This window comes from Drosophila ananassae, chromosome 2R, assembly GCF_017639315.1.
Source record: "Drosophila ananassae strain 14024-0371.13 chromosome 2R, ASM1763931v2, whole genome shotgun sequence".
In the NCBI taxonomy this organism is placed as follows: domain Eukaryota; kingdom Metazoa; phylum Arthropoda; class Insecta; order Diptera; family Drosophilidae; genus Drosophila; species Drosophila ananassae.
Window position 1 is genome coordinate 8203975 of NC_057928.1, and position 27828 is coordinate 8231802.

At 40.2% G+C, this 27828-nt stretch overlaps 3 protein-coding genes across 4 annotated transcripts; 2 read left to right on the forward strand and 1 right to left on the reverse strand.

Moving 5' to 3' along the window:
* Positions 1–3013: 3013 nt before the first annotated feature.
* LOC6506267 (somatostatin receptor type 5) lies at positions 3014–22267 on the forward strand. 2 transcript variants are annotated; one of them, XM_032454172.2, is made up of 3 exons: positions 3014–3486; positions 15575–15643; positions 19889–22267. In XM_032454172.2, exon 3 carries the CDS (start codon positions 19958–19960, stop codon positions 21413–21415), a length of 1458 nt encoding a protein of 485 aa, XP_032310063.1. In that variant the 5' UTR covers positions 3014–3486; positions 15575–15643; positions 19889–19957; the 3' UTR covers positions 21416–22267. The 2 variants fall into 2 exon arrangements, with proteins under 2 accessions (XP_032310063.1, XP_001958230.1); XM_001958194.4 differs by lacking the exon at positions 15575–15643.
* LOC6506264 lies at positions 7064–8034 on the forward strand. The gene is given in 3 exon segments (XM_044715156.1): positions 7064–7512; positions 7547–7585; positions 7588–8034. Coding segments are annotated over 3 exon segments (858 nt in total). The 5' UTR covers positions 7064–7065; the 3' UTR covers positions 7960–8034.
* On the reverse strand, positions 10352–10867 carry LOC116655740 (proline-rich receptor-like protein kinase PERK5). Its single transcript, XM_032453602.2, has one exon. The coding sequence runs from the start codon at positions 10865–10867 to the stop codon at positions 10352–10354; it is 516 nt and encodes a 171-aa protein (XP_032309493.2).
* Positions 22268–27828: the final 5561 nt, after the last annotated feature.

Here is a 27828-nt window from a genome sequence, read left to right on the forward strand (position 1 = left end):
CTAATTAATTAATTTACGAAAAAACTCGTAATCATTCGAAAACCATTTAATTTGCATAATTTTTTTGTTTTATGTCAATGCTGAGTGCGTAAATTAAACGAAATTACCACTTATTGTGGATGGATGGGGGAGGCTGGAATCTAATAATGAAATTCTCAAATTACAACCAACTAATAGCTGCACAGTGAGCCCCATATATTTGCATACATGGGCAAACACAGTTCATTAAAAATTCATTGGGACTCGCGAGTTCGCCAACTCACTTGATTATTTTGCTGAGTTTGTCGAAAATCAATTTCGGAAAATTGCTCGTATTTATATGGAAATTCAGGCGGGGAAAATGGAAAGGAAAAAATTAACAGAATTTATAAGAAAAGTTTGCGCTTGCCACCAAAAACTTTTGACCCAACAAAAGCAACCGCAACAGGGAAGGAAGTCCAGGGGATGGTTCGAAATGGGTTTTAAAATGATAAACTGACCCTTCTGGGGAATGTCGTCTGCATTCTCAGACACCCCGGCCAAAAATCCACCCAAAACTTTCCCAGCTACTTTGTCTGTGTTTTTGCCAACTTAATTCAATAAACAGAAAATTACTTTAAAGCCAAAAATGATTTAATATTCCTGTGCAACAGATTTCAAAGCAAACTTTAATGAGCTGATTTTTAACAGCAGTAATTACTCTGGACAAGCGCAAAAGCCTTGTCGAAATTCAATTATCTACATTAAGCTACACACATTTTTGCAACAAACTTGAAAACCGCCAAACATTTTCACAGAGTCATGGTATAGAATCCATTTATACCCCTTTAAAAGGTTTCATTATTATTTAAATATTTTCTTTAATTTTTCTAGCTAACAATTTTTGGTTTATACTTTAACATTTATTTTATTGCCCATTAATTTGTATCCTAGGGTATAAAAATCATGCAATACTTTGGTACAAACTTTACTCTGGTTATTCATTTAATTTAAACTTTTTGCAACGCCACAGAGGATACAATTTTGTGTGACAAACTTTTTGGGATTTGCGAAATTGTAAACAATAAACATCCCGCCTATTCGGACGAATTTTGAGCACTTTTCAGTGTCAACGGAAAAGGCTTTAAGCAAACTAAAGGAAGTTCAGCCAGAAGGATTAAAACTTTTGCTCAAAAGGCGAAACTAAAGCCAGGCTCAAAGGAAACCCCGACAGTTGCCATATTTTACGCGTCACTCTTTCCCCCTAGTTTTTCAGCATTGTTTTTGCTATCTTTTGGATTTTCTTCCACATGTTTTTCTAATTTTTTTCTCCAGTTTCCTCTAACCAAGTCAAAAGTTTCATTTTTTGTTGGAACAAAACTTTAACTTGCTCCACACGGAAATAATTTCAGCCATTCCTTTGTTAGTAGAGTGCGAACAAAAACTGAAAATTTGATATTCTCCTAATGACTCGCAGAGCGAAGACTCCGGGTTTAAGCCAGGTGAGAACTTGGCCCAGTGCAGAGCAATTAGATTTCAATGCCAGAGGCACCTAACCCTAAGATGGAAACGAAGACAAATGGTGGAAGTGTAGGGACGTGATTTATTTATCCCATAAGTTGTAGAAGCAATTACCAAAGATAGGAATCTAAAATTTGATTATACTTTGAAAATGTAAAACCATTTGGCTGGCCCAGATTGTCAGGGGCTGGCTGGATTACAAATATCAATTATTGGAAACCAGCCACCTGCAAAATACATGCAATTTTGTGCAGAATTATCAATCAGCAATCAAATCCTCCCAGAATCCGGTCTAATTTGGACTTAAATTTAATTATTATTATTTGAATGGAAGTCCTAATGCTGGTACTGGATGAAAATGTTGCAACAGGATTAATTGCTTATGCATTTCTGTGCATATTGTAGGAATGACAACTGGGCGTATGAGTAATCTTGTCCCTTTTTATTACAAGCTGCTAATTAAAACAAATACATTTTATCATAATAAAAATCTTGCAAAAAGTAATATAAATATATTTTTATAGTGAATATATTTTTATAATGAAGTAATATTAATTTATTTATTAGCTGTCAACAGTGCGAATGAGTAATATAAAATTCATAATATGTTTATATGTATAAATAACTTATTGATCTTAAAATCTTATTGATCTTATTGAAACTAAAAATTAGTTCTACCATAGCATACAATTAAAAGCATGTGTGTCAACATGGCGTATGAGTAATATATTTAAGTTTTTATAAAATTTTTATTATGTTGTTATCGAATTAATTTACAACCAGCTCTTAATGTAAACTTCAATACTTGTTAATGAAAAAACGTCAAAAATCAGAATAAGGCAACAGTGCGTATGAGTAACCATAATGAGTACCTCGGATTGAAGACTTCAATTTGAAGTTGAAGAAGCTATAAAATTATTATAAATAATGTTAATAGCTTGGTTTCTGATAAATTTTAAATTAACAATTTAGATAAAATAGTTTAATAAAATTATAAATATAAACACCATAATCTAAAATAATACCAACAGTACGTATGAGTAATTTGAATAAACTTTTGCGAATAATGAGTTATGTGAAAACTAATTATCTTTTTAGTGTTAGTAATTAATTTTATGTACATTTAAATGCCAGAGCTATCGTTAAACTAATTGAAACGATCTTTTATTGATGTTTATATTTATTTATAATCAAAATGGAATCAACAAGCTGCCACGAGAAAAGTAACAGTACCGAAACCGTTAGCAGCGGACTGTTATCCGAACAACAGTAAACGAAAGTGAGAGTTCGTATAAGAGAGAAAGTGTGGCAGAGAAAGAGAGAGTGCGGTGGAGAGAAGCTAGCTGTTAATTGAAGGAACTGCAGCAGGAAAAGCCACGGCAACAACAACAGCTCGTCGACCGCAGCACGCAACACGCATCAGGCCAATCGGGCGACGAACCTGATACCCGAAGCCCGAACGCAACTGTAAATACGAGCGGTTCTGCAGTCGGAAAATTCGCATGCACCACAACAAAATTCGCCGGCAAATGCGGCGCGCAGTATGCAAAACAATGCCGAAACGTGCAGTTCACCAACGGCGGCCCAACTAAAGGACCAAACTAAACTCGAATCCTGATCGTTGAACTAAAGTTAAATCAACAAAATTATTCACCAGCAGCAGTAACAATAGTTTTCATAATCGCGCGCACAAAATAAACAGAAAGCCAGTGAAGGGAAGGAGGAGTAGGGCGGGCCAACTAGATAGCCCCGCCATTTTCCATTGGCCTGCAACTAATGCAAATTAGCAGCCAAAATGCTTACAAAATAAACAAATAATTCTACTCCCCGGCCAAACCGCAGCCGCTTCCACATCACAAATAAATCAGACGGAGAGTGAAAAATAACATTAGCGGGAAATTCGAGAAATTGCAGAAGCGGTTGCCAAATATTTTGAGAACCTCAAAAGTGCGTACTGTGTGCGGTATCGGAACGATGAGTGGCTAGAAGACACAATATATTCAAGCGGTAAGTAAAATTTGGCATAGGAATAAATATCAAATTTCGAAAAGGGGTTTCCTTCCTTTTCCACTGTCTACTGTCCACAAAAAATAGAATCTTTGATTTTTTGTGGCATTTGTGATAAATTGTAGCTATCGAATGATATCCCTTTCTGTGGTTATCAATGGGTCTAGCATCTTCCAACGCTTTTCATACACTGAAACAATTTGGTTTAGATTTTAATTTTTAATATATAACTACAGATTCTACTCCCTAGGAAATGATTTGTATTTTTGTGCCGTGGATTTTATCAGATAACTGACATTTTTTGCGAATAGCAATTTGTAACTGTTGAATGTTTTGTGTTGCGGGTGTCAGGCGGTGGCGACTCCAAGAGGCGAGATGAGCCGTGGGGACGGATTGAGGAATTGGTTTGTCTGATGATGTGGAAACTGAGAACCATCTGACCATCACAGCCAGGCGGAGAAAAACCTCGAAAGGATTCTGCGAAAGACGAAACGAAATTTGACAAATTAGGGCAAGCTGTGATGGAATGGTAGCAAGAGTTGAATGAAGAATTGTCAGATTGAGAATAAAATTCAAAAATGTAAATTGAAAAATGTTGATTAATGGGCTTGGTGAAGGAGTGATTTAAAAGAAGAGATATGTAGCATACGGAGATCGAATCAAAGAAGTGAGGTATGTACTTTATAGGAGCTATATGTCTCCATAAAACACCTGCCTATTAAAGGGTAACCTCTCGTGATAATAAAACCCACGCCAAAAAGAGATAAACCCAGGCATGAGCTCATCCAGCTGAGTAAAGTCCACTAAAGCCGAAACCATCTAACCAAACCCAACTAACAAAAACCGAGAGCCGAGAAAATCGGAAAACTCAAACCCAATCAAAAGGCCGTTGCACCCGCTGACTAACTGAAAGAATGACGTGCGCTCGCCCCTTCCTTCATTCAAGCGGTTTGATGGCTTGAGTCCGAATGTAGAACATGAAGCAGCACAAAAAGACAATATAAAGGGAGTAAAGGAATAAAAGGATAATGGATATATACGAATAAGAAATTATTGGTCTTATAATTTTTTTATAAAATGCTGTATATTTATTTATTTATTTAAATATGAATTATTTAATAATTTATAATATAACTATAATTTTTAAGATACTACCCATTATTCTAAAAGTAGTGGGTATTAAAAATCAAGCCATTGGGGAGAAGTTACTGAAGCATTTCACCAGCTGCTGGTGCGACTTCGCAGTGCAGGTCATGTAATTTGTCAGACAGATTTCTTTTAGTGCCAGGACAGTATCCCCATTTGCACCAGCCCTTGCCCCGCCCACAATTTCGTACCGAAAAAATACCGCCCACATCATTGCAACAAAACTGCTTCCTTCCTGCCTTTGGCTCTGTTTGAAATGGTCAAGGGATTGTACGCCGAACTCTCAATTACTCTAACTTTTGACCTAAAAAAGTGGGAAAATAAAAAATTAAATATAATTTTTATTTTATTTTTATTCCTTAAGAATTAAGAATTTAATGGAAATCGTCTTATTGCTAGCTCTTCATCTTTTGTGGAGAAAATTACCTCAAATATTGTGACTTTTTTGGAAAAAAAGAAATTGCGACATTTATAGAAACTGCTTTTCGGGTGGAAATTGTAAATGAGGAAAAATTCGAAAGGAAAAGTTGAAAATGGGAACGCGTCAGCCTGAAAGGGATAGAGTCGCAGAAACAGAAAGAGGCGACAGCCTCAGACATTGACATTTCAGTGCAAATGAAGTGATAAAACGTAAAGGCAAAGCGGCGTCAGCTCGAAAATTGCCAAAGCGAAAAAGGTGGCAGGATGGGGGTGGTCTGGTGTGTGGGGCAAATAGAGCTGGAATGGCAACAGGATGTGCTGGAAGGGGACAGGAGGGACGCTGGGGAGAAAGAGCAAGGAGCAGACAGACAAAGCGCGTTGAAAATGCGTCTAATTTGATGGAAGCGATGCATGCCTTAACCTTTCGTCGGCGTCAAGCAAACAGACAGAAACAAGACCAAAAACAACGACGAAAGCAGCCAAATGATAGCATTTCCTCTTGACTCAAAGGACCAAGTTAGACAACAACAGCAACCACACGGACACGAGCTGGATATCCTGGGAAAGGAATGAGCCCGGGATTCAAATGGCGGAACAAGTGCCAGAGATGCTGATGCCACTCCGCCTGGCTCCTCTCTGGTAATTGATGGCCGAAGATGCACAAGAATTTATCGAAAATTATCCAGACTGCAAAGGGTAGCTGTTGGAAGCTAGTTCTTTAACCAAGGGTTTCCTCAATATTCCTTGAAAATTATTCTGAAATTTAAACTTTTTTGAAAAAAGTTAGTTGCTTGAACTTTCCGATAACAGTTCTCAAATAATTAATTAAATGGCTCGAATCAGTTTTTTCCACCATAAGCCATCTAAAGTTTTCCTTAGCTAATTAGCAAATTCCCAATAATTATTCATCATAATTGACAATTCACTTTTTAAACTAGTCATCACTCGCGGATGGAGAGAAGTTATCCGACTTTCCAGCACCATTCTCAGCACCAGCCCCAACACCATCAACTTTCAACTTTTTCTGCAGCATCAGAGGACAGAAAACGAAGAAAACTTTAGCAATTAATTACGGACAAGACCCCTAAACTGATACGGGAGGGAGTCGGGACTTGTACACGTACAACTTAACCTACAAAAAAAAATTCAAATAATAAAACTGAACCTAAGCCGACCCAGAGAGATAAGATGGGCTCTGCGTTCCAACGCGGTACTGCAATTAGTATTATTTTTTTTTTTTGCAGACTTAGAAAGGAAATTGAAATGCATTCGATGTGGAGAAAAGGGCGTGGTTCAAATATCATATCCAACTGCGATGTGCCTCCCACTCTCATTGGCCTACATAAAGGGAATTAATGAGGGAGGGCACAGCCACAGGCACCCGGAGACCCTGACTAAACATCCACATCATGATAGATGAGTTAATGAGGACTTGGCCGGAGTCTCCTCCGCCAGGGCCAACGGATGATGGCGAAACTGTCAATTAATGTGAGCCAGCAGTTGGCTGATTATTGGATATGTAAGTGGGGCAGCTAGAAAAGGGGAGAACACTAACGTGGGCGCAGAAATTAGAAAAGCGAAGCTGTCGTCGAGGCTAAGTAGGCGTCATAAAAGCCAAAAGGGGCACAGATGGCGGCAAGCTGCAAATATAGTTTGAAGAATAAAAATTTCTAGTTAAATGTTTCATGTTTCCATTTAAAATTTAAATGGAAGCAGGCTCCGGGTTAAAAGACAAGTTCACAGGCCGGGGGAGAGGTGTATTATCCCCAGGTTGCCGAAAATTTCCAGTCTTTCCACAAGATGGTCTGTCCTTGGCCGAGCACCATAGCAGCCATTCGCCCATGTATCGTCCCAAATCAGTCCACTTGTCGCCCGTCATGTGGCGCAAGCGATTCAACAACTTTGTGTGCGACATAGTCCTTCCCGAGGAGCATCACATACACACGAGCAATTTCGATTTGCTCTCCAAGACCGTTCCACCGCCCAAATTTTACCTCCTCTCGGCGAAGGAGCATGTCCAGCCGTCATCCGGAAAAACCGACCAGTACCGGCGGTATCTTAAAGCATCTGAGGCATACAGCCCCGCTGCCGGCGCGCAGCGAGTCAATGACATGGCTATTGCCGCGCAACAGCCTACCGATCTGGAGCCGGAGGCTGGACTACAACCTGGAGGGATGCCAGCGGCACAGCGAAGCCGCTCGATGGCGGAACTACGATGTGGAGGTGGCGGGACGAATGTGGTCGCTGTGGGGCGGGCTGCATCCATGTGCGCGATGGTTCGACAGCACGGTGCGTGGCCGTCAGACGCTGGCAGTCTGTGTGGTCGCCTGCTGCGCGGCTAGCACCTTCCGCTCCCTGGGGATGTGGAGCCCCAAACTGCTCGACGCGATCGTGGTCAATGGGGACCGCTACTACCGGACCAGCGTGGAGCAGAGCGAACGATGGGACCACCTCCTCGGCGTGGGCGACATGTGCGTTCAGTGCGAGTTCCAAGACCTGCGCTTCTTCGTGCAGATGGAGCTGGTGGCCTTCGGACAGGTGTACAGTGACCCGGCCAGCACAGTTATGGGACTCCTTGAGGGCCTCAACTATTTCTTTACCCGATACCAGTGGGGAGTCCTGGAGTGCCAGGAGCAGCGTCTCGCCTTCGGCCACAGCTCCAGCCGCGAAGGAGGGTACTTCATATACGATTGCTCCGCGTGGGGCTCCCCCATTTTTCCCGATAACATGGGCGCCTCCTACGCTCTGCGAGCCACAGAGCTCCAGGTCCTCCTTTACTGCATGGTGGTCACTCTGAACGTCCGGCGTCGGAATGTCGAGTTCCGGCTGTACAATGTGGACTTAACCCGAGTTTCCGACGGCCCAGGTTCAGATCCAAATTCCAAATATGAATCTAAATATGAGTAACTTCGTGAGAAGGTCCTGCATCAAGTGCTTATTCAAGTTTGGTATTCCAATAAAAAGACTCACTTGGTATAGGAACCATTGTTTATTCATGTTCATGTTCATGTGCAACTCAAGCCTGGATGGGAAACTAATATAACGAGAACCTGCCAGTCTTCATTAGATTTGCAACTTTGGCCAGGTGCAATATTGCAGACGTTGCCAGTCCATTCCTTTGTGGGCTTCGGGTTTTCGGCCCCCTACCAGGAGCCACAACCATGATTAATGTTCAAATTAAACAAGGCCGCTCTGACGTTAATGACGACAAAAGAGCAGCAGCGATAACAATGCCACCAGCGGCAGCAAAATAAAGCTAAAACAAAACAGTTAGTCACACCCAAGGCAACAGCAACAATGGCTTGTGGCAGATAATGATGGGAAGGTTTATATAGAGAAATGATTAGTCTGGGGGCTCACTCAATGTCGCAGCTGGGGCATAAAGTTATCAAAATGCAGGGTCATATAACAATGTTGTCCTAGGGAACTTGGTTATTAATCTACAGGGAATAACAAAAAATAAAAAAAAGGAAAATGCAATGAAAAGAGTACACAATTTTTTTAGAATTTTAAAATAAAAAGGAAAGGAGCCTGACCCTTTGGATCCATTTTGATATGAAACTAAAAACGGATAAACCAACAAATAAAATCAAATGATATTGAATGCATAAATTGCAGCATGATTGTGAAATCTTTTTATTTGCAAATTAAATAAACTTCACACGTCATTCGAGTTATCAATTTGCTTGAATTTAAGTCAAAAAAGATCGATTTCGTTACGCATCCGATTCGATTTCGCAATTCAATTAGCGGCGTTAATGGCAATGACGAAATGAGTGATTGCTCCATTGACAACAACGGTCTCTACACACAGAGACACCAGCTCTTTTCTATTGATATCGGGCATTATTGATTGGATTTCCACCCAATGCTGATATGATGGAAAATTCAGTGACGTTGTAGCTAGCATAATCGGGAATATAATTAATAAAGAGCATGATTTAGTGTTAATTAGGGAGTCGACCGACTGCCTACCAGATAGACAGATACTGTACAATATTTATGTATATATACTGCTCATTATATGGCCAACAGCTGCGGACTGTAAAATTGTGCCCCATCCTTGCCCTCTATACCAAAAGCGGTTATAAAGCAATCAATTGAATTGGGAAAAAGTTCATCATTTTTATTATTTTCATGGCTTCTGGTTAATTGAACTCATAAAATGGTGAATCAACATCGGGAGCGGCAGCGGCAATTCTGTTGGCCATGGCTACAAAAAAACATTGAAAACACTTCAATGAGCAAAAGGCCGAAAGAATTTCGAGCAAACAAGCGAGCAACCGAAAGGAGAAATGGCAGCAAAATAGCCAGAAGTCTGAAAAAGACGCACTAAAATGCAGAATTGGCAAATTTTGTAAACAACCTGAAAGAGGAGATCCACCTTGTAGGTGACTAGTCGATTGGCAGATACTCTGTGATGCAAGGAGGCTACTATTTTAGCCTAAAAAGTCAAACTCTATCATAAATAAATTCCTAAAATCTATTCTATGTCGAATAGTCTATAACTGAAGTTGTTAAAACCTTCCAAAAATAAGCACTTTTGTTCCTTTTATCCTCCTGCTGGACTACCGACTAATTGAATAAATAAATAATGAAATTATTGATCCGGATTATTGAAATTGTCAATGACAAAATGCCATGCCAGCTGAAAACAAACTACAAACAATCTCAGAGGCACAAAATGGAAAGAACTACAATTAATTGGCTATTCAAGTTGCTAATTGCATTTCAGAATCCGGACTAGAAGTCGAACAACTCAAATGCCAATTGACCATAGGCCTTTTTTGCCATTTGCTTGATTTGTTTTTCCATTCAGACTGATTTCCCCATTTTCTTTAGATGGCGTTTTGTTTATTTATTTTTATCACTGGTCAGCTACTCGCTTGGCCGTCAACACGTCGGACACATCAAAAGTGCAAATGGCTTGAAGACATCCTTTTCGATTCCCCTGCCTTTTACGTTCGCCCTCCTTTGATATTATTTACCTAGGTAATGGCATTTGCTGATGATGACAACGCCGGTTTGTGTGATTAAGCTGGAGAAGAAGTTCGATTGAAGTCAGGGATCCTGACCGGGGCATTCAAGTGAAAGTCAAACAGTCGAGAGAGTAGGTATTCAGTCGGAAGCGGCAATCACAGACTGATTGCTATGATTAGTAGGTGACACCTCACAGTTAAAAAAATTTATATACATTTTAACCATTTTCAACTTTTTACTGATATTTATTTCAAATGCATTTTGTGGGTGGGTCAAAGATAGTTATTGGAAACTATTTGCGGACAGCACCCCTGCAACCTTAGCCGCGATTCCTGTTGCTATTTCCGCGGTTCCTGTTGCTATTTCCGCGGTTCCTGTTCCGGTTCCTATTCCTGTTCTGACGCCTGCGGTTCCTCCTCTGGCGTTCTTGCCTACGCCTCCTCTGAGCTCTATTCTGTCTGCGACGACTGCCACTGCCTCCGGTGGAGCCTGAGGAGGAAGGAGCTTGAGAGCTTGCTGCACCTTGAGGGGCAGGTGCAGCGTCAGTCGGCGGAGTTTGAGAATCTGGTGAGGTGGGGGCGGCTGGAGTGGCTGATGAGGGTGGAGAGGTTGGCGAAGTCGGAGAAGTTGGCGATGTTGGAGAAGCCGGAGGTGTTGAAGAAGTTGGATCGGTTGGCGATGTTGGAGAAGTCGGAGTGGTTGGAGATGTTGGAGTGGTTGGATCAGTTGGCGATGTTGGATCAGTTGGCGATGTTGGATCAGTTCCCGCCCCTTGGGATGGCACACCCACGGTCAGTACCAAAAGACACAAAGCTAAACACAACTTGGAACGCATCTTTAGTGCTAACTACACTTTGGATAACTGTGAATCTTCAGCTTTAATTTCACCTTTTTATACAAAATGTGCCAACCGAATATGTTTACCTAGATCCCCACTCGTGTGTTTGAATTCCTTATCCAAATATCCAAAATTGACAATACTTCTAAATGTTTTTTATTTTTAACATCTAAAATTAATAACAATTTGGTGGAATACATACAATAAAATAAAAATAACACCAGTTTCAATGCTATTATGGCGAAATTTAGATAACCCAACAAAGACCTCAGTTTAACTATCTGTTTTGATATTGTTTACTCTTCATCGTCTCCACTTTCAAGCTGACAAAACATTGCTTTAAAATATAAAAAACAATAGGAGTGCCAATAATAGGAGTATCAATACTACCTATGCATACTTTTAAAAAGTATTATATCTAAATATAAATTACTTGACTATTTCTGAAGTTATAATTATTTAATAATGATTTTACTTCACTTCAAACCCTTACCATATTTTATAATAGTCATAATCAAAAAAATTCCAACAAAATAAACTAAAAAGTAAAATTAATTAGAAAGGGAATTTATGAATATTTCATATACTGTCCACTTTTTGCCTACTTTTAAGCTGAAATTACCCTCTACCGGAAGAAGCATATCAGTAGGCAACCATTTGTTCTAATAAAACTATGACATATAGAAAAAAAACTAAAATAACAACCCTCCAAAAGTAGATGTTTACCGAAAACACGTCAAAAACTATTTGAGATGCATTGGATGTCACCTCAAATGGTGTCACCTCAATTGCCTTTTTTAACATTTCCTAAAAATAATACATCTCATTGTGTTAAATTTATTTTTAAATTGTACCTTTTAAAAAACATTAAAAATTATCAATCCTAAAAATAACGTGACACAAACATTTTGTTAATTCAATAAAAGAGCTTTAAAGACAAAACTACGTACAAAATAAATGCTCTTGCAGTTATTAGTTAAATTTTTGGTTAAATGGGACTTCAGTCACATACTCCAAAAATAGTCGACTGATCCTTCTAAAAATTGCTAGAACATATCCATAAAATAGATTTTAGAAGAAACTCCAAATATTCTAATTGAAAAAGCACAAAAAAAAATCCATTTCCAACCTTTCGGACCGAAGTTTCGGTTACATGAAAGATATAGCCTGTAGTAGACCGACTACTACAGGCCTGTCTCCGCTTCAAAACGAATAGATCCTAATCAAGGATCCCCATCATAAATATATCCTAAGGGGTATTATCTGCAAGGATACAAAAATATATACTAACCTTTTAATGGTACCCAAATCCACCAAAAGCCCTGTTTTAACCATTTTAAAAATAAAATTTCATTGGATTTAACCTTTTTCATTTTTATACATGTATATATTTCAAATGCACTTTCTGGGTGTTTTAAAATTAGAAATTGTTAAATCTGCGGACAACGACCCTGCGACCACGACGGTTCCTGTTCCTATTGCCGAACCGGTTGCCATTCCTGTTCCTGTTCCTGTTCTGACACTGCCTCAGCTGCCTGCGTAGCTCGATTTCTTCCCCGCGCTGACGTTGCACAATCCGGCGGAGACGCCGGAGTTCCTGCGCGTCAGAGTCCGAAGTGCTTGGAGTGGTGGCTGGTGTTGGTGAAGCCGGAGTCGGAGAAGTCGGTGAAGTTGGGGTAGTTGGGGAGGTGGGAGTGGATGGAGAAGTTGGCGTGGTCGGAGAGGTCGGCGATGTTGGAGAAGTTGGCGATGTTGGAGAAGTCGGAGATGTTGGAGAAGTCGGAGATGTTGGTGAAGTCGGAGACGTTGGAGAAGTCGGAGATGTTGGAGTACCCTGGGCTAGCACACCCACGATCAAGGCCATTAGGCACAAAGCTAGGCACAACTTGGAATGCATCTTGAGAGCTAGCTATACTTTGGATAACTGTGACTCTTCTGCTTTAGTTTCCCCTTTTTATACAAAAGTCCCCAAAAGGCCACAAAAATCCCAAACTCATTTATGTTTACCATTTAGAGTTCCAGTTGTGTTTGTAGATTCCTTTTTCAAATATTCTTTCACACTTTTGCAAATATACCCAGATGCCTTCAGTCAATACAACTAATATTTGCCATCTAAAATTTATAACACATTGTAGAAAATTTTCCTTAGACACAATGGAAGACGAAATTCGCCGGTTTTGGCCTATTGTGTCGATATTTACATAAACTAACACTAGATTTTGTGAAACTGAAAGGCTCGTGTTTAATTATCTGTTTTGATATTGTTTACACTTTATCGTCTCCAATTTCAAGCTGACAATAAAATTCTTAGATATATAATAAGTTATTAAGCGAACACAAGCATGTTAACACAAAAACAACTATATATTTTTATATATTTTAAAGTTTTAATATATTTTATTACAATTCTTGTTCCATTTCTCCATTTAAACATATGAATGTTACGTATGTTTATTTATTATATTTATTGGGTATACATTTTTAATTAACAAAAACAAGGTTCGGCAAAAATAAATTAAATAATAATTTTAAATATAAGAAGAGAACAGATAGTTCTTATACATAGACCTAAATATTTTTGTTGTCTACTTTTTAGCTTCACTTTTATCGAAAGTTCCATATAAATAGGCAAAAAATTTTGCATTTTAAATTGGTTTCATTTTGGGCTTAAATAACAGCCGTAAATATTATTTGACAGATTACAGTTTTTAACATAAGAAAAAGATTTAAAGAGAAGACTCTCTTTTAAATTATCTACAATAGACAACAATTTTGTCTATAACAACACTGTTTCAAGATAGATTTCTCCTGTATTTTTTTAAAATTTGATTTTCTCATTATTTTTCTATTATTATTCGATTAATAACTCAACCATTTTTTTCTTGCTTTCAATGTGTATATTTTGGGTGTTTTTTAAGTCAAATTATGGAACATTTCAGAAATTCTTAGAATCTACGTGAGCGTATTTCTCCATTCCGGAACCTACGACCCTCACGGACCCGACGACGCTCTCCGTTCCTGCGTCTGTTGCGGTTTCTGCGGATTCTGCGAGCCCTTCGCTCCATTTGCACCCATCTGTTCCTGCGGTGACGACGTTCCCTCCTGGATGAGCTAGAAGAACTTGAAGAAGGAGACGATGTTTTCGCTGGCGAAGGATCAGAAGTTTTCGTTGGTGACGGAGACGGATCAGGAGTCCCGCTGGAGGAATTAGAAGCAGCTGGACTTTTACTGGGTGATGGCGAAGGATCAGGTGACGGACTAGGGGAGTTAGAAGGACTCGGTGTCGGACTGGGCGACGGTGACGGCGATGGCGAAGGACTCGGAGATGGGCTCGGAGACGGGCTCGGAGATGGGCTCGGAGATGGACTCGGAGATGGGCTCGGAGATGGGCTCGGAGACGGTGATGGCGAAGGATCCGGTGCTGGTACACCAACGATCAAAGCCAGAAGGCAAATTACCACAAAGCCTTTTAAAGACATCTTCAGTTGAATGATTCTTGCTGATACTGTCTAAAAATCTTTTTCCAAAAGTATTTATAGAAGAATCTGTGCCAATTCAGTATGACTAGCTAGCTTCTTTTTTTTCGGATCTGTTTCGTGTGTGGATAAATTGTTGAAAGCAAATATGTACAGTGTACTCTATTTGCCAAACAAATCATAAAAACTTTCCATTGTTTTCAATCAACGCTCTAGATACAAAGAACACTTGCCTGTTTAGCTTCAGAAATTGTTCTAACTCGACTTGTGTTTGATAATGAGCTATTTTTTCTTATAAGTGCGAGTATTATTTATATAACTTAAAGGTATAACTAAAGCCTAGAACAATTTTTAAGTTTAGTATCCAAAGCAAAACGTACAATATTTAAAACTAAAAGGCTTCCATAGTTTCAACGACACAGTTTCCATAAAGGCGTTACCGCAGAGACAATAAAGGATTTTCGATTGCCACCCAATTAGTGTGAATCCTTCGTGCCTGGTTGCGTGGCATAGATTTTGTTGGCCCGCAACATATGCAACTTAATCCGTACGTTCACCCACAGCCACCGCCACCAACACCGCCACAGCCCCTGTGCCCTGAAACTACAGCTCAATTATTGTCAATGGTCTCTTCAAAATTATGTTAAATTTACCATCGGAACTATCGAAGCATCCACACAAGAGCACATCGGTAATGAGTGCAGCTACCAGCGAACAATAAACACATCGAATCAGGGATGCTACCATATTTTGGTGCTAATTTATGCAAATTACGAAGGGTGTCGAGGGGGGAATGACCCATAAATTGCACATTGGGAGGCTGGGCGAGTGTAAAGCATCCTAAGCCCTTCAATGAGGTCTGAATTTAAACTAAACTGTTTATGACTCTCGTATGTTGGATTAGCGAATAGGGTTACTCGCTAATGTCATGGCAATCCATATATGATAAAGTATTTTTGGCCATATCCTATAAGACTTACAATTTTGCTCACATTTCGGGGAAATTAATAAGACTTAAGCCTAAACCGCTTAAGGACAGAGTGTCCATGGAAATGAAAAAGGGAAGGAAAACGAATTAAATTTTATACAATTTTTGGGCGGAGGGTTTTAAGACCATGAGTGGAGCTTATGGCTTACACTTCAGAAAATCTAATCCAATATAAAAACATTTAATTTTAAAAAATTTTCAAGAATTAAATTTTGTATTTATTTTGAAATATTTTTCCAGAAACAAGCCCCTAAAGGAACATGTTTGAATAGAAAATCTTCAAGTTGTTAACAGATTGCTTGACATCCGGTAAATATTTTCACAACATTCAGGGATTTTCGCAACACCCTCAGCCCTTTCCACTCAACTCTCCTTCCATATCCTGTGACAAATCAGTAAAAACGTTTAGCATGCGATTGACAAACATTTTTCAAAGCTCCACTGAATCCAAAAGGGAAAAAGAAGAATCCGGGGGGTTTTTTGGGGCCAAAACGAACGAAATCGGAAACATCTATAGAGCCGAGGGTGTGGCGGAACAATGAACAAAGCTACATGGGATCGGGTCGGACCGGAGGGAATGGGGAATCGGTGTAGGAAACAGAGTGGAAAACCGATGGCAGATTTCAGTTTTTGGCAAGCCGCCTGCAGTTGAGACCACAAAAACCGAAGGCAGTCCGGAACAGGAGCAGTGTAAAACAACAACAGGGGACCACATCAAAGGCAACACAAGCTGGGAGGCCTCACCTTATCCACTCCCTCTATTTCAGCCCAGTACCGTTCCTATAAGAGGTGCAAATATGTGTGCCAAAAGCCATCTAGCGAGCTCCCCTGACAAATGAAGGGAATAGAGCAAATGAAGAATCCAGGAGGCCCTCGGCCTCCGTAAATAAAAACGAAACCCAGCAGAGCAACAAGAGGGTTAACCGCAAAGGGGCCGAGAGGGACACTGGGTGGCAGGCATTATGGGTTAACAATGAACACCTGGCATAATTGAGACCAAAGTGTGAGCAACATTCCACCGCATTCAGGTGGTTGTTACATCCAGGATTCAGAAGGCTGGAGGCAGAATGCAGGATATATAGCCGTACTCGAAGAGCAACTGACCGCAAATGGAGCATCAGTAAATTGTCAATGACTTAGCCGACCAGGAAGCATAGGGTTTAGGGGTTAGATGGGCTAAGCATTTTAAATCGAGACATACACTGAGAGTTCTCCTCTTCGTTTTAATTACAACCTAGGCTAGAATTTAACCATATTTCAGCCATTTCTGGGATTAAGCCGTATGCTTAGAAATTCCCATTTACCTCCATTATGTTGAAAAATTCAACAAAGGGCGATTATGCCACATTGTGTTTGCCTTCTAGTGGGTGCTACTCAAACCGACACAAAAAACAACAAAAGCCGAATGCACAAAGCCGCCAGGATTATAATTGCACTTGTTTTTGTTGTTGTTGTTGTTTCCGGGTGTTTGTTTTTTTGTTTTTGTTGTTTGTTAGTTCTTTGTTTGTGTGTGTGTGTTTTTATTATGCAACACATGTTTTAGTGTTTTCATTTTGTAACAAAGGTCAGGTGAGTGGCAACCTGTGGCCAAAAGCCAAAAATGTGTCCCAAAGATTAAGTGCATCGCCACCAAAAAAACCGAGTTAGGGTGTAAGTGAGATGGGTGATGGCTTTTAGAGAGAGATAGTCTGTGTGGGAGTAAAAGAGTTAGTGGCTGCTGAGGTGAGTGAGTTTTGTTTATGTTGCACTTTATGTGTGCTCGGTCGGCAACCCGAACCATAAACTAAAGCACCCATCGCAAGCCAACCAAACCCAAGCCCACTTTCAATCCCAAAACAAGGACCTCTGCCCACCACACCAAGTGCACTTGACATCAGGCTGCGACCGAGTGTGTGTGGGTTTTGTTTGTTATGTGTATACATGCAAATGTGCCAGTCATATTTGCCTACATATATGTATTAGGATTCCTACATATGTACATGTGGGCCAGTATCCTTACACTCAAGAAAACAACTCTATTCTTTTAGGATAGAGCTCTACTTCGTATAAGTAATATGTCCACATGGCGTATGAGTCATATTACTCATACGCAACGTTGTACTCTTAAGACAAAGACGAATGAAGAAATATATTTTCCTACAGTGCATGTGTTTAGAACCCGCTTGTATGCATGTTGTACTCGGTGTTTATCCCAAAAATTATGCTCTTCGCATGCCTCCGGGTCGTCCATTTTCCAGCCCCTGTCCCCTTCTCACTTTCTCGATCACCCGCCCATGAATTACTTGCCCTGTGCTTGCTTTTGTTGTGGCTGCTTGAAACCAAAGCGAGCGGCTAAACATTTGCCAAGCTGTTGCCTGCCAGACGGCTGCCTCTCTCCCTTTGAGCCATATATTTGGTCGCGTCTTGTTTGACTCTCTGGGTGCCATGGTAGCTGTGTTTCTGGTAACATAATCCAAACACACATTCGCCCACTCATCGACTAAAGCATCGTCGATTCCCAAAATTCCAAACGATTGCGGTTTGGGCAAACTTTTGATAAAGTTTTAATTAATTAAGCGAACATCCGAAAGTTTAAATTTCTGATAATTAAGTGCTAACAATGTTGATGAATATTGAATAATAAGAGTGTAAAGCTTCCATATAGTATATTTTTGGTTCAAACCCGTGTATTTTATGGTCGGACTTAGTGGCTAAGCTCAAAATGCAGATTTTTATGGCCTCTCGTCACTTCATCACCAGTCCATCAAAGTAAGCTGCTCGGGAAAATGCACTGGAGACCCTTGTCTTGGGGGTCTCGTAAAATGCATAAATTTTTAATAAATCCCACACACACTCTCGGATAGAAGGAGATAGTGTGAATGTGCATGAGGGAGAGAGCTGACAAAATGTGGTCAAGGGAGCGATGAGTAGAGGATACCCCGTCACCTTCCTCTGGGTTTACCACGCTCCCAGGACATCAACACTTGCAGATTATACACTGTGGAAAATGGTTTAAAATTATGCAGTTAAGATAATTCTACTTTTTAAGATACTTATAGGATTTCTAAGAGTACACTGCTGGCATTCACTTGCAATTGTATGAAAGAAACCTATTTTATAAACAAAATAAAATGCAAACATTTTTTAGTACATCCTTCCACACTCAAGCACAACTTAGTAAGCAGCTTCCTTGGAAGTAGTCTCAGAAGTCTGGTGCCTGACATCCACTAAACTGCAGATACACAACTGCAACACATAAACAGCATTTCTTTTTTACTTTCTTTTCTGGTAAACCCACTGCAACCCATGCAATCTAGCAATTTGTGCCTCCATTGCGGTTTACCGATAACAGTTGCACTTACGGCAACAATATAAATGGCGAGTACAGGTGGGGAACGAGCCGGCAACGAGCCAGCCAAACAGCAACAGGAAAAATAAATGTCGAACAACCATTCAGGAGTCAACGATGGTGACACCGGGTCGAGATTGCCGAGGGGATTTACACCTGTCATTGGGTTGGGATTTAATTCCTTGAGCAAACAAACAACAAAACGAGAGGCTCTGAAATGAATTTGGAAAACAGGATAGCTTCCAATTTCAAAATAAATATTAAAAGAGTCTGGAATGATTAAAATGCATTTAAATAAGCCAGATCATTTCTGATTCTCCCAATATAAACCAATTACTTACATTTTCAGACTTAGACATAAAATAAAGCAATAACTTAGCTGTGGAAAGATTAGTTTACTTCAGCCTTGTCTAAACATCCAAGCTTAATTTTGATTTATGGCCATGGAATTAACTTGCTAATATGCAAAGCTATTTTAATTTAGCGTCACGAAGTCAAAGGCATCTATGTCGAAACTCTAATCCCCATATGAGCGGTCCAAAGTCAACATTAGAGGCATTAATATCTCTATCCTTGGTGCGTATATGAGCCAAAAGGATCAAGTCATCTGGCTCTTAAAATTGCCTCAACTTGGATAAGACAAATATTTTCACCTGATATTTGCATAAATCCTGACTTTCCCTAAATACTTGGCCAGCAAGGGGGTCCGTTTTGTAAACAGCACAAAGTTGTTTGTTTGAATTGACAAATTGTGCGCAATTTAATTTCAATTTAAATGTTAATTTCCTTCGGCCAACAAATCAAATTTGGCGTTACTGACTTTTAATAAATCACAAACTTTTTCTCCGCAAATGAATTGGTCTGCTGCAAGCCCCCGAAACAGTAAGCAGATGATTTATGTCGTTTTATAGAAATTGGTGTACTACAAGTTCTTTTCAAAAGTTTATGATTTCCAGGGTGAAAGTAAGAAAAAGTTTCAGCAAAGTTCCTTAAGAGTCTGGATGTGAAATCTGGCTACTTTTAAAATATTTAATTTATGTTTATTTTTCTGTTATTTATTCTACAAAAATGGCCAACAATATCAGTCAAATCGAGAAACATTTCAATTAGCCAATCAATTTTGGGCCTAGATCAAAGTGCAAGTCCACATATTAATATTTACATTAATTAGAAGAGCAAACAACTAACTATGGACATTTTGTGTAATAATGAAATTTATTTTGCAGGACCACCAGTATGGACCAGCGACCAGAAACTGATTAAAATAATTAAATTTGCGAGCGAATGAGGAAAACATGCTGAGCTGGCTGATGATGGGTCTCGTACAGCTAGTGAGTGGCGATATATCCCCCGATTTCTATGCCAACAGCACGGGTTGGATGGCCAATAATGAGAGTATATATACCACGGAATTGAATCATCGATGGATTAGCGGAAGTGGCTCCACAATCCAACCGGAGGAGCCTGTCTACGGCACTGAGCTGCCCACCTACCAGCATTGTATAGCCACCCGGAACTCCTTGGCGGATCTTTTCACAGTCGTCCTCTATGGCATTGTCTGCATTATTGGCCTCTTTGGCAACACACTCGTTATATATGTGGTGCTGAGGTTTTCCAAAATGCAAACGGTTACGAATATTTACATCTTGAATCTGGCGGTGGCGGACGAGTGCTTCTTGATTGGCATTCCCTTTCTGCTCTACACGATGCGTATCTGCAGCTGGCGGTTCGGGGAGTTCATGTGCAAGGCCTACATGGTCAGCACCTCCATCACATCCTTCACGTCCTCGATATTCCTGCTGATTATGTCGGCGGATCGCTACATAGCCGTGTGCCATCCAATCTCCTCCCCCAGATACCGTACTCTGCACATAGCCAAAATAGTCTCGGCCGTGGCCTGGACCACGTCGGCGGTGCTGATGCTGCCCGTGATTTTGTACGCTAGTACGGTGGAACAGGAGGACGGAGTGAACTACTCCTGCAACATCATGTGGCCGGATGCGTACAAAAAACACTCGGGCACCACCTTCATCCTGTACACGTTTTTCCTGGGCTTTGCCACTCCGCTGTGTTTTATTCTCAGTTTTTACTACCTGGTCATACGGAAGCTGCAGTCTGTGGGCCCCAAACACGCCACCAAGTCAAAGGAGAAGAGGCGGGCCCATCGAAAGGTCACTCGGCTGGTTCTGACCGTCATTACGGTCTATATCTGCTGCTGGCTGCCCCACTGGATGTCCCAGTTGGCGCTCATCCACTCGAACCCGGCTCAGAGGGACTTGTCCCGCCTGGAGATACTGATTTTCCTACTACTGGGCGCCCTGGTCTATTCAAATTCGGCGGTAAATCCCATACTGTATGCCTTCCTCAGCGAGAATTTCCGGAAGAGCTTCTTCAAGGCGTTTACGTGTATGAATCAGCAGGAAATTAATGCCCAGTTGCAGGTGGAGCCGAGTGTCTTCACAAAGCAGGGAAGTCGCCGGCGCGGAGGCTCGAAGAGACTGCTGACCACCAATCCGCAGATGCCACCGCTACTACCGTTGAATGCCACTGGTAACAACAACTCATCGACCACCACATCCTCCACAACGACGGCGGAGAAGACAGCCTCCACGGGGGCTCAGAAGTCCTGTAATTCCAATGGAAAAGTGGCGGCTCCGCCGGAGAATCTGATTATTTGCTTGAGTGAGCAGCAGGAGGCCTTCTGCACGACCGCCAGGAGAGGATCGGGGGCAGTGCAGCAAACTGACTTGTAATCTATTTTATACAAGAAAATTAAATACAACAAAATGTAAGAAACAAAACGTTATTATTTAGCTAAGACTAAGCAGTATTAGAGTGGAAAATGAAAAGTAAAAATACACCGCACAACGATTAACTAGCAATATGTGAATTATCTTGAAAAGAATTTGATTAAAATAAAATCCCTATTTCATAATTAAATATTAATTTAAGCCCCTAAGCTGCCAATATTCTCTCCAATCCGCTTATACCTAAGACTCTTAAACTTAAAACTCCACCTTTGACACTAAACTTCTTGACTTAAACTTAAGAAAATTGCAACTTCTGCAGTTCAGATATCACAATTAACCAATTAGGTAATTACACTAAATTATGCAATTAAAAACGCATAAGACAGGATTGCATAAAATAAGCAGCTTAGCCAGAGCCAGAGCCAAGTCAGCCAGAACTCTCGTAAAATGGCAAATAAAAAACTTTTTACGAGGGCAACTGGCGTTGGATAAAACCAGATGAGTCAATCCAACAGAGTATAGAGGTCTGGAAAGGCTGAGTTTTAATTGAAAAACTAAGGAAGCCCCCGAAAGCTGGCACTTTTTACAGTGTCAGAGTGCATTTCCCCCATAATTTGTCTTTCCCGAATGAAATTAAAACAATGAATAATTTAATTGTCACTGGGTGCATACTAATGACAGACCCTAATATTTATTTTCCAAATTGAAACGAAAATGAATAAATAAACTGAATTGATTTGGCAAACAGTATCTCATGGAATGAGCTGAATATTCTGTAATGTAGGCTAAGTAAGTGAATTATGTAAATGTGCTTGGATGTGTGTCAATAAAGCAAAGTTTGTATAAAATATATTATTGTGACTAGAACATAGAAGGGAGACTTCATTTCAGGAAGCACAAATCTTAAATATTTATGGTGAGCATATAGTGGAGAGGATCTCTGTGGAATGGGTCGAGATTAAAGAGCTTAAAGAGCTTATATTTAAAAAGAGAAGTTTCAAAAACTTGACAAGCATTCCCTATTTGTCAGTGAGAAATTCTTTAACTCTTTGTGAGCCTCGGGTGTACTTTTATGTTTGTCGGCGGCTCTGTTGTTGATTTATTTGGATGCGATTGAACTGAAGTCGAGTTAAGAGCTTTTAAGCCAGCACACTTCGGAGAACAACCTGCCAATATATTGTATTCTGCTTACTGCAACCGGCATTAAATCAAGTTTAGAAACTTGGCTTTCTGCCACTTTCTGTTTTCTGTGCTCTCTGGCTTGAGCTGGCTTGCTTTTTTACTTTCTTGCTTTGCTGCTAGAATGCTTTCTCCCCATTGATTTATGCGTTTCAGCGCGCCAGCATAAAGAGTCGGTTTGTTTCGAACGGAATCCCGGAATGGATTCTCAAATACGTTTACCTGCCTTGGCCCTGCCCGACTTTGACTGCAACTAGCGACCAAAAGGTAAGGAAAGAAAATGTTAACTCAAATATGGGGAAAGCAATTCATTGAAAGGCAAAAATAAATAAATGGCAAGACCGTTTGTGCTTTGAACTGTTTGCTGGGGGATTTGCGTAAGCCGAGCAAAGGTAAAAAAGGAACGACAGCTTAGCAACTTTTCGAGTGCAAATTTGTGAGTATTTCCCGTGTTTGGTTTGGTTTATTTTACCTTCCGCCTTGGCATCTGTATCGTTATTGCTCTTGACTTCTAAAGGCCTTTGATAGTGTCTGAATTCCCTGGAATGCTGTTTCATTTTTCACGAGAAAAGCTGCCCAGCTTGCATTTGATTTTTGTGGTGAAATGCAGCAATTGCTGCACTACGTAAGCTTTAATTAGTTAATTAGTTTGTGAATTTGGAATTTCAGTCAAATATTTGCGGTCACTCGGAGTGCAATTGAATTAAAACGCCACTGTTTGCGGTGAGCAGTTAACTTATTGGATGCTTGATTTCCTCACATATCGATTTTAAGCGAGCTATCCTCTCGCCAAGATGTCAGTGTCAGGGACTGTTCAAAAAGCTGTTCCGAGAACTCGAGAACAAGGACGAAGGACCAAGCGAAGGGCCGAAAAGAGGGCCATTGTCATCAGCGTTAACAACAGGGCTTGCTGGCCAAAACGATTGGAAACAAACTAGTGTTGGCCAGCAAACATAGAACGTGGGCTATTAAGAATCATAGTCATCTGCACTGCCAAAAAGGGATAAAAAAAACATTCATTTGCTTTTTAAAATTAAAAAAATAATGTTTTTTCGTTGCTTAATGAAACTAGTTGCTTAAACTAAACCTAACTTATTTTCAAAACTGTTGTCTCCTTTTTATCAGTGTAGGATTGCTCTAGGATAAAATTCAGGGGAAAAAATCCTCGCAAAATCCGAAACGTGACCCAGAGAAAAGGGAATAAGTGGTTGTAGTTTGAGCCCAGGAGCCCAAGGACCCCACGGCAGGATCTGTTGCATTTTCGGCTGGCGCACAGATTGCGTTAAGAGAAGCTTTGTCTGCTGGCCTCCTGTCTGCTTCCGGCCACTGAATGCCACGCCAACTGGGGAGTCCTGAAATGGGCTTTCACCTCTTTCCTCTTCACTCCCTTCAGTCTTATCCCCGTGGCAGCCATTCGTTGCCAACAGTTTGTCCGGTGTGGCTGGCACTTAGCATTTCATTATTGCCGTGATTGGATTACGCTGTAAATGCATTTCGCTGTTGTCGTCAGAGCCGGCCACTGCCTTAAGGTCCTTGGCCTGGTCTGCTCCGCTCTCTAGACATTGGAGTCCTGAGTCCAGAGTGCAAATGGTCTTCGCCTTAAAGTGCAAATCCTCGACAACAGCCAAGAGAAGGTATGGCTCTTAATTAAGACACTTGCATCTGTGGAATTTTTCTAAACCTCTTATTACCTGACTGACTTCGGTATAGTGGCGTGAAATATTATCGTATAATTTATAAGTTTTTAAATTAGCCAGGTAAAAAATATTTAAAGGTCAACATTCTTTATTCCCACTCTCACCATTTTATTTGATTCTTCTTAAAACTTTTCTCATAAATTTATAAACAATTTTCGTTGATTTATGTCGGATTTATGCGTGTTTGTAAACTGTTTTCAAAAAACTTTGAATTGCACCTGAGCAGGTAAACAAATAAAAGTCTCAGCGGGTCAAGCCCCCATTTTTATGTATTTTTCCCAACCGTTTTGTTCAGACGGTCAACTGGCTGGGGTATTCAATTCAAAGGCAACTTCCAAACCCATAAAAACTATTAAAGGTAAGGCTCTTACAGTTTCCATATAAACAACACTAACTAAAATTGTAAAAAGAAAAACTTTCCTTCATTTCCTGCCAATAATTCTAGCATAATAATATTTACGTTTAAAGTCAAAAACACGGAAACGAAAAACAAATTGCAAAAGAAATTTGGACAAAAGATAGTGCAATAATAGGAGAATTTATTTTTGGAACAAAAAGCAGCAAAAATAATATGGAAATAGTTGGGTTTACAATTTTCCGCCTTTGACTCACTCCGATAGTCATAGCTGGGCCAATTTATATCCAATCAGTTTTCTATCCAGTTATATCCAACCAGATCAAAATTACATCGATTAATCGTTTAAACAATTACATAAATTTATTTTTCTAATTTTTTTCAAGGGGTATCCCTATCAAATAGTAACTTTCCCAAGTACCTCCTTTGGCCGCGCGATACGAAAGCCATAGCTCGGCCAATTTATATCGAATCTGGAAGCCATTTTGAGATCAGCGCCACAAGAACCTCCATTCCTCAATTAAAATATTGCTTAAGTATTGTTTTGTAATTTTTCGAGCCTGTTCATATTCAATCTCATACATATTATTTAAATTTAATCCGAATTCAGCCACGACTCTGGACGAGAACTTCCAGAAGCAGTTGGATATCTGCCGATGCAGTTGCCATTTTCCATGCATTTTCAGGACAAGACCAGGACCACGAACAGAACCCGGACGAAAAGCCAAGGCAACCAATGGCGTTGGCGTTGGCGACCAATGAAAACTTGTGTAATTGATATGTGCGGTGGCAACTTTCTAATGGAGCTCTAAGCTGGAGATGCTACGCAAGCTCTCGGTCCCCCCCGGTCGTGTTGAATGGACAGTGTCGAAAAGTTTGCGGTCTCCGGAAAATTGGGATCGCCTGGCTCCTCGCTCCACGCTTCACGCTCCTTGCCACACGTGGCTCAAGACTGAAGATGCAAGTTCGACACAATTTGCCCACTAGATTGTAATTGGTTTTGTGGTGGATGCCTGCAGATGAAGCCCAAAGGTTAAATGCAGCAACACGAGTTGGCAATTAAGAAAATTCAATTTAAAGGTAAGCTCGATGGGTTATTCGAGAAAGCTGAACGATTTTTGGATTTAAATTTTTGGCAATAACTTAATTTTAAGTGAAATACTTCATAAACTCATAATTTAATAATTTTTTATACAAATTTTAAATAAGGTTATAGGAGAGTAACTGAAAAATAGAAAAAGTAATTAATATTTTCCATAACACCCAAAAATGCCTTTGCCTTCATAGTTTTTAATGACTTCAAAGTTCATGTGACCTTTAACTTTGGTCCTGAATTCCTGTACTGGCTTCACCCCTCGCTTCCCGCCGCCTTTAATCAACCGCCATAATTTTGTATGACATTCCCTCACATGGAAAATGTACGACGGGTGCCCGTCACACAGGTCCTCCGAAACATTTAAATGCCATTTCAATTACGCGCTCTCTATCCCAGGCTCACCATCCCCATCCCCATTCCCACCCCAGTATCCTTACAACCAAAAAGCCCCCTCAATCCCCGCTCCATTATTCCGTGGCAGGGGCAAAAGCTTCCGCTTCGTTAGTGCAACGTTTACGCACAAATTAACACGCTGGCAACTGGAACTTTTTCCCATCCAGGGCGACTGCGAAACACAAACGACAAAGGGTTGGCAAAACACACAGCGACCGAAAACCGGGAAGGATTGCATACACAACCAACAAAAAATGCAAAAAAAAAAAATAAACTTTCTCCAGTGAGATCAAAAAAATTAAAAAGCATAATTTTTATATTTTAATGAGCAACAGAAACAGAAGCAGTTGCGAGTTGTCGGTGCTGTGTTGGCTGTCGGGGAAAAGTTATTCCGAAAAATTGCGTAACATAAAAATGAAATTTCTATTATCTCTTGGAATGCAACAGCCCGATGCATTCCCCGGTGAATGGATTTCCACATCACGTTGCATATGGCTTTGGCGTATGCATCTGGAATGCATTTGCATTAAAAACGGGAATCCTAAGTGCATGCCGATGCCTGCGGAATAAGAAATAACTAGAATACATACGGATGCATCCACATGAGGGGATAAATGGTAGAAATATTTCTCTGGGGTTGAGTTGAACCGCCTCGCTTGCCCCACCCATAATAACACACACTCCTTTAACCCGCATAATTTTTCATTTACCTTTTGATTTTACCAAAAGGTTCATATGCATTTTGGGACTTACTAGTCCTGTGGTGTTCTTATTCTTGTACACTAAAAAATAAATTAGTTTAGACCGGAAAATGTAATTTTTCAACTGCCTTTCTTTTTTTCCAAATAACTAAGGGTATGTTTATTTTATTATATTATATGTAAGTTATATTAAATTGTTAAATACTTAATGTCTATACACTTTTGCTCCTAGTGCAGACGATTCCATCACTTTCCATTTTCATTCCACAAGGTAACCGCAATTTTCAGGTATTGGAAAATAAAATGCCATGCCTGGGGGTATTCTTGTTTAGGAGTAGACAGTAATACCATAATAAAATTAAATGAATTAATTTCATCTAAAATATCATAACCTTCTTCAATTGATGGTCTATCAAAATAAATATGATTAAAGAGAAATTAGCAACGTTTATTAAAAGATGTTCTGGGAAAATTCATGGAAAAATTCCATTTTAATCAATCATCTATTAAATTGCCAACTTTGGCTTAAACATGAAAAATTTCATAAGCCACATATTTGTAGCCTGAACAAAACTCATAAATACACTCTCTTCCCGCGCTTGAAACTCCCCAAAGCTTTTTGGCTTAAAATGTTAATTGGACGCTGAAATGTTAAATTAGTAAAAAGCAAACTGGGGCCATAACAGAAGAGGGGTCTGCGAAAAAAATGCCAGAAAAATGTAAACCTCTGCCCAAGTCCCCCCAGAACGGTTATGAAAAATGTCAGTTGGATGGCAGCCAACCGGGGCAAGGGGGCTAGGAGCTAGACAACTTCCGGGGCCAGAAGCAAGGGGCGCCCACAACTCGCATTTTATTATGCATAAATTATGAAATTACGCAGAAAATAAATAAAAGTAAAGCGTCACCCAGTTTTATGCCCTGCTGGCAGGCTCGTTCCTTGTCTAGGCCAAGTTTCATGTGGGCCCCACAGCCAGATATGACATTTTTTGCATTTT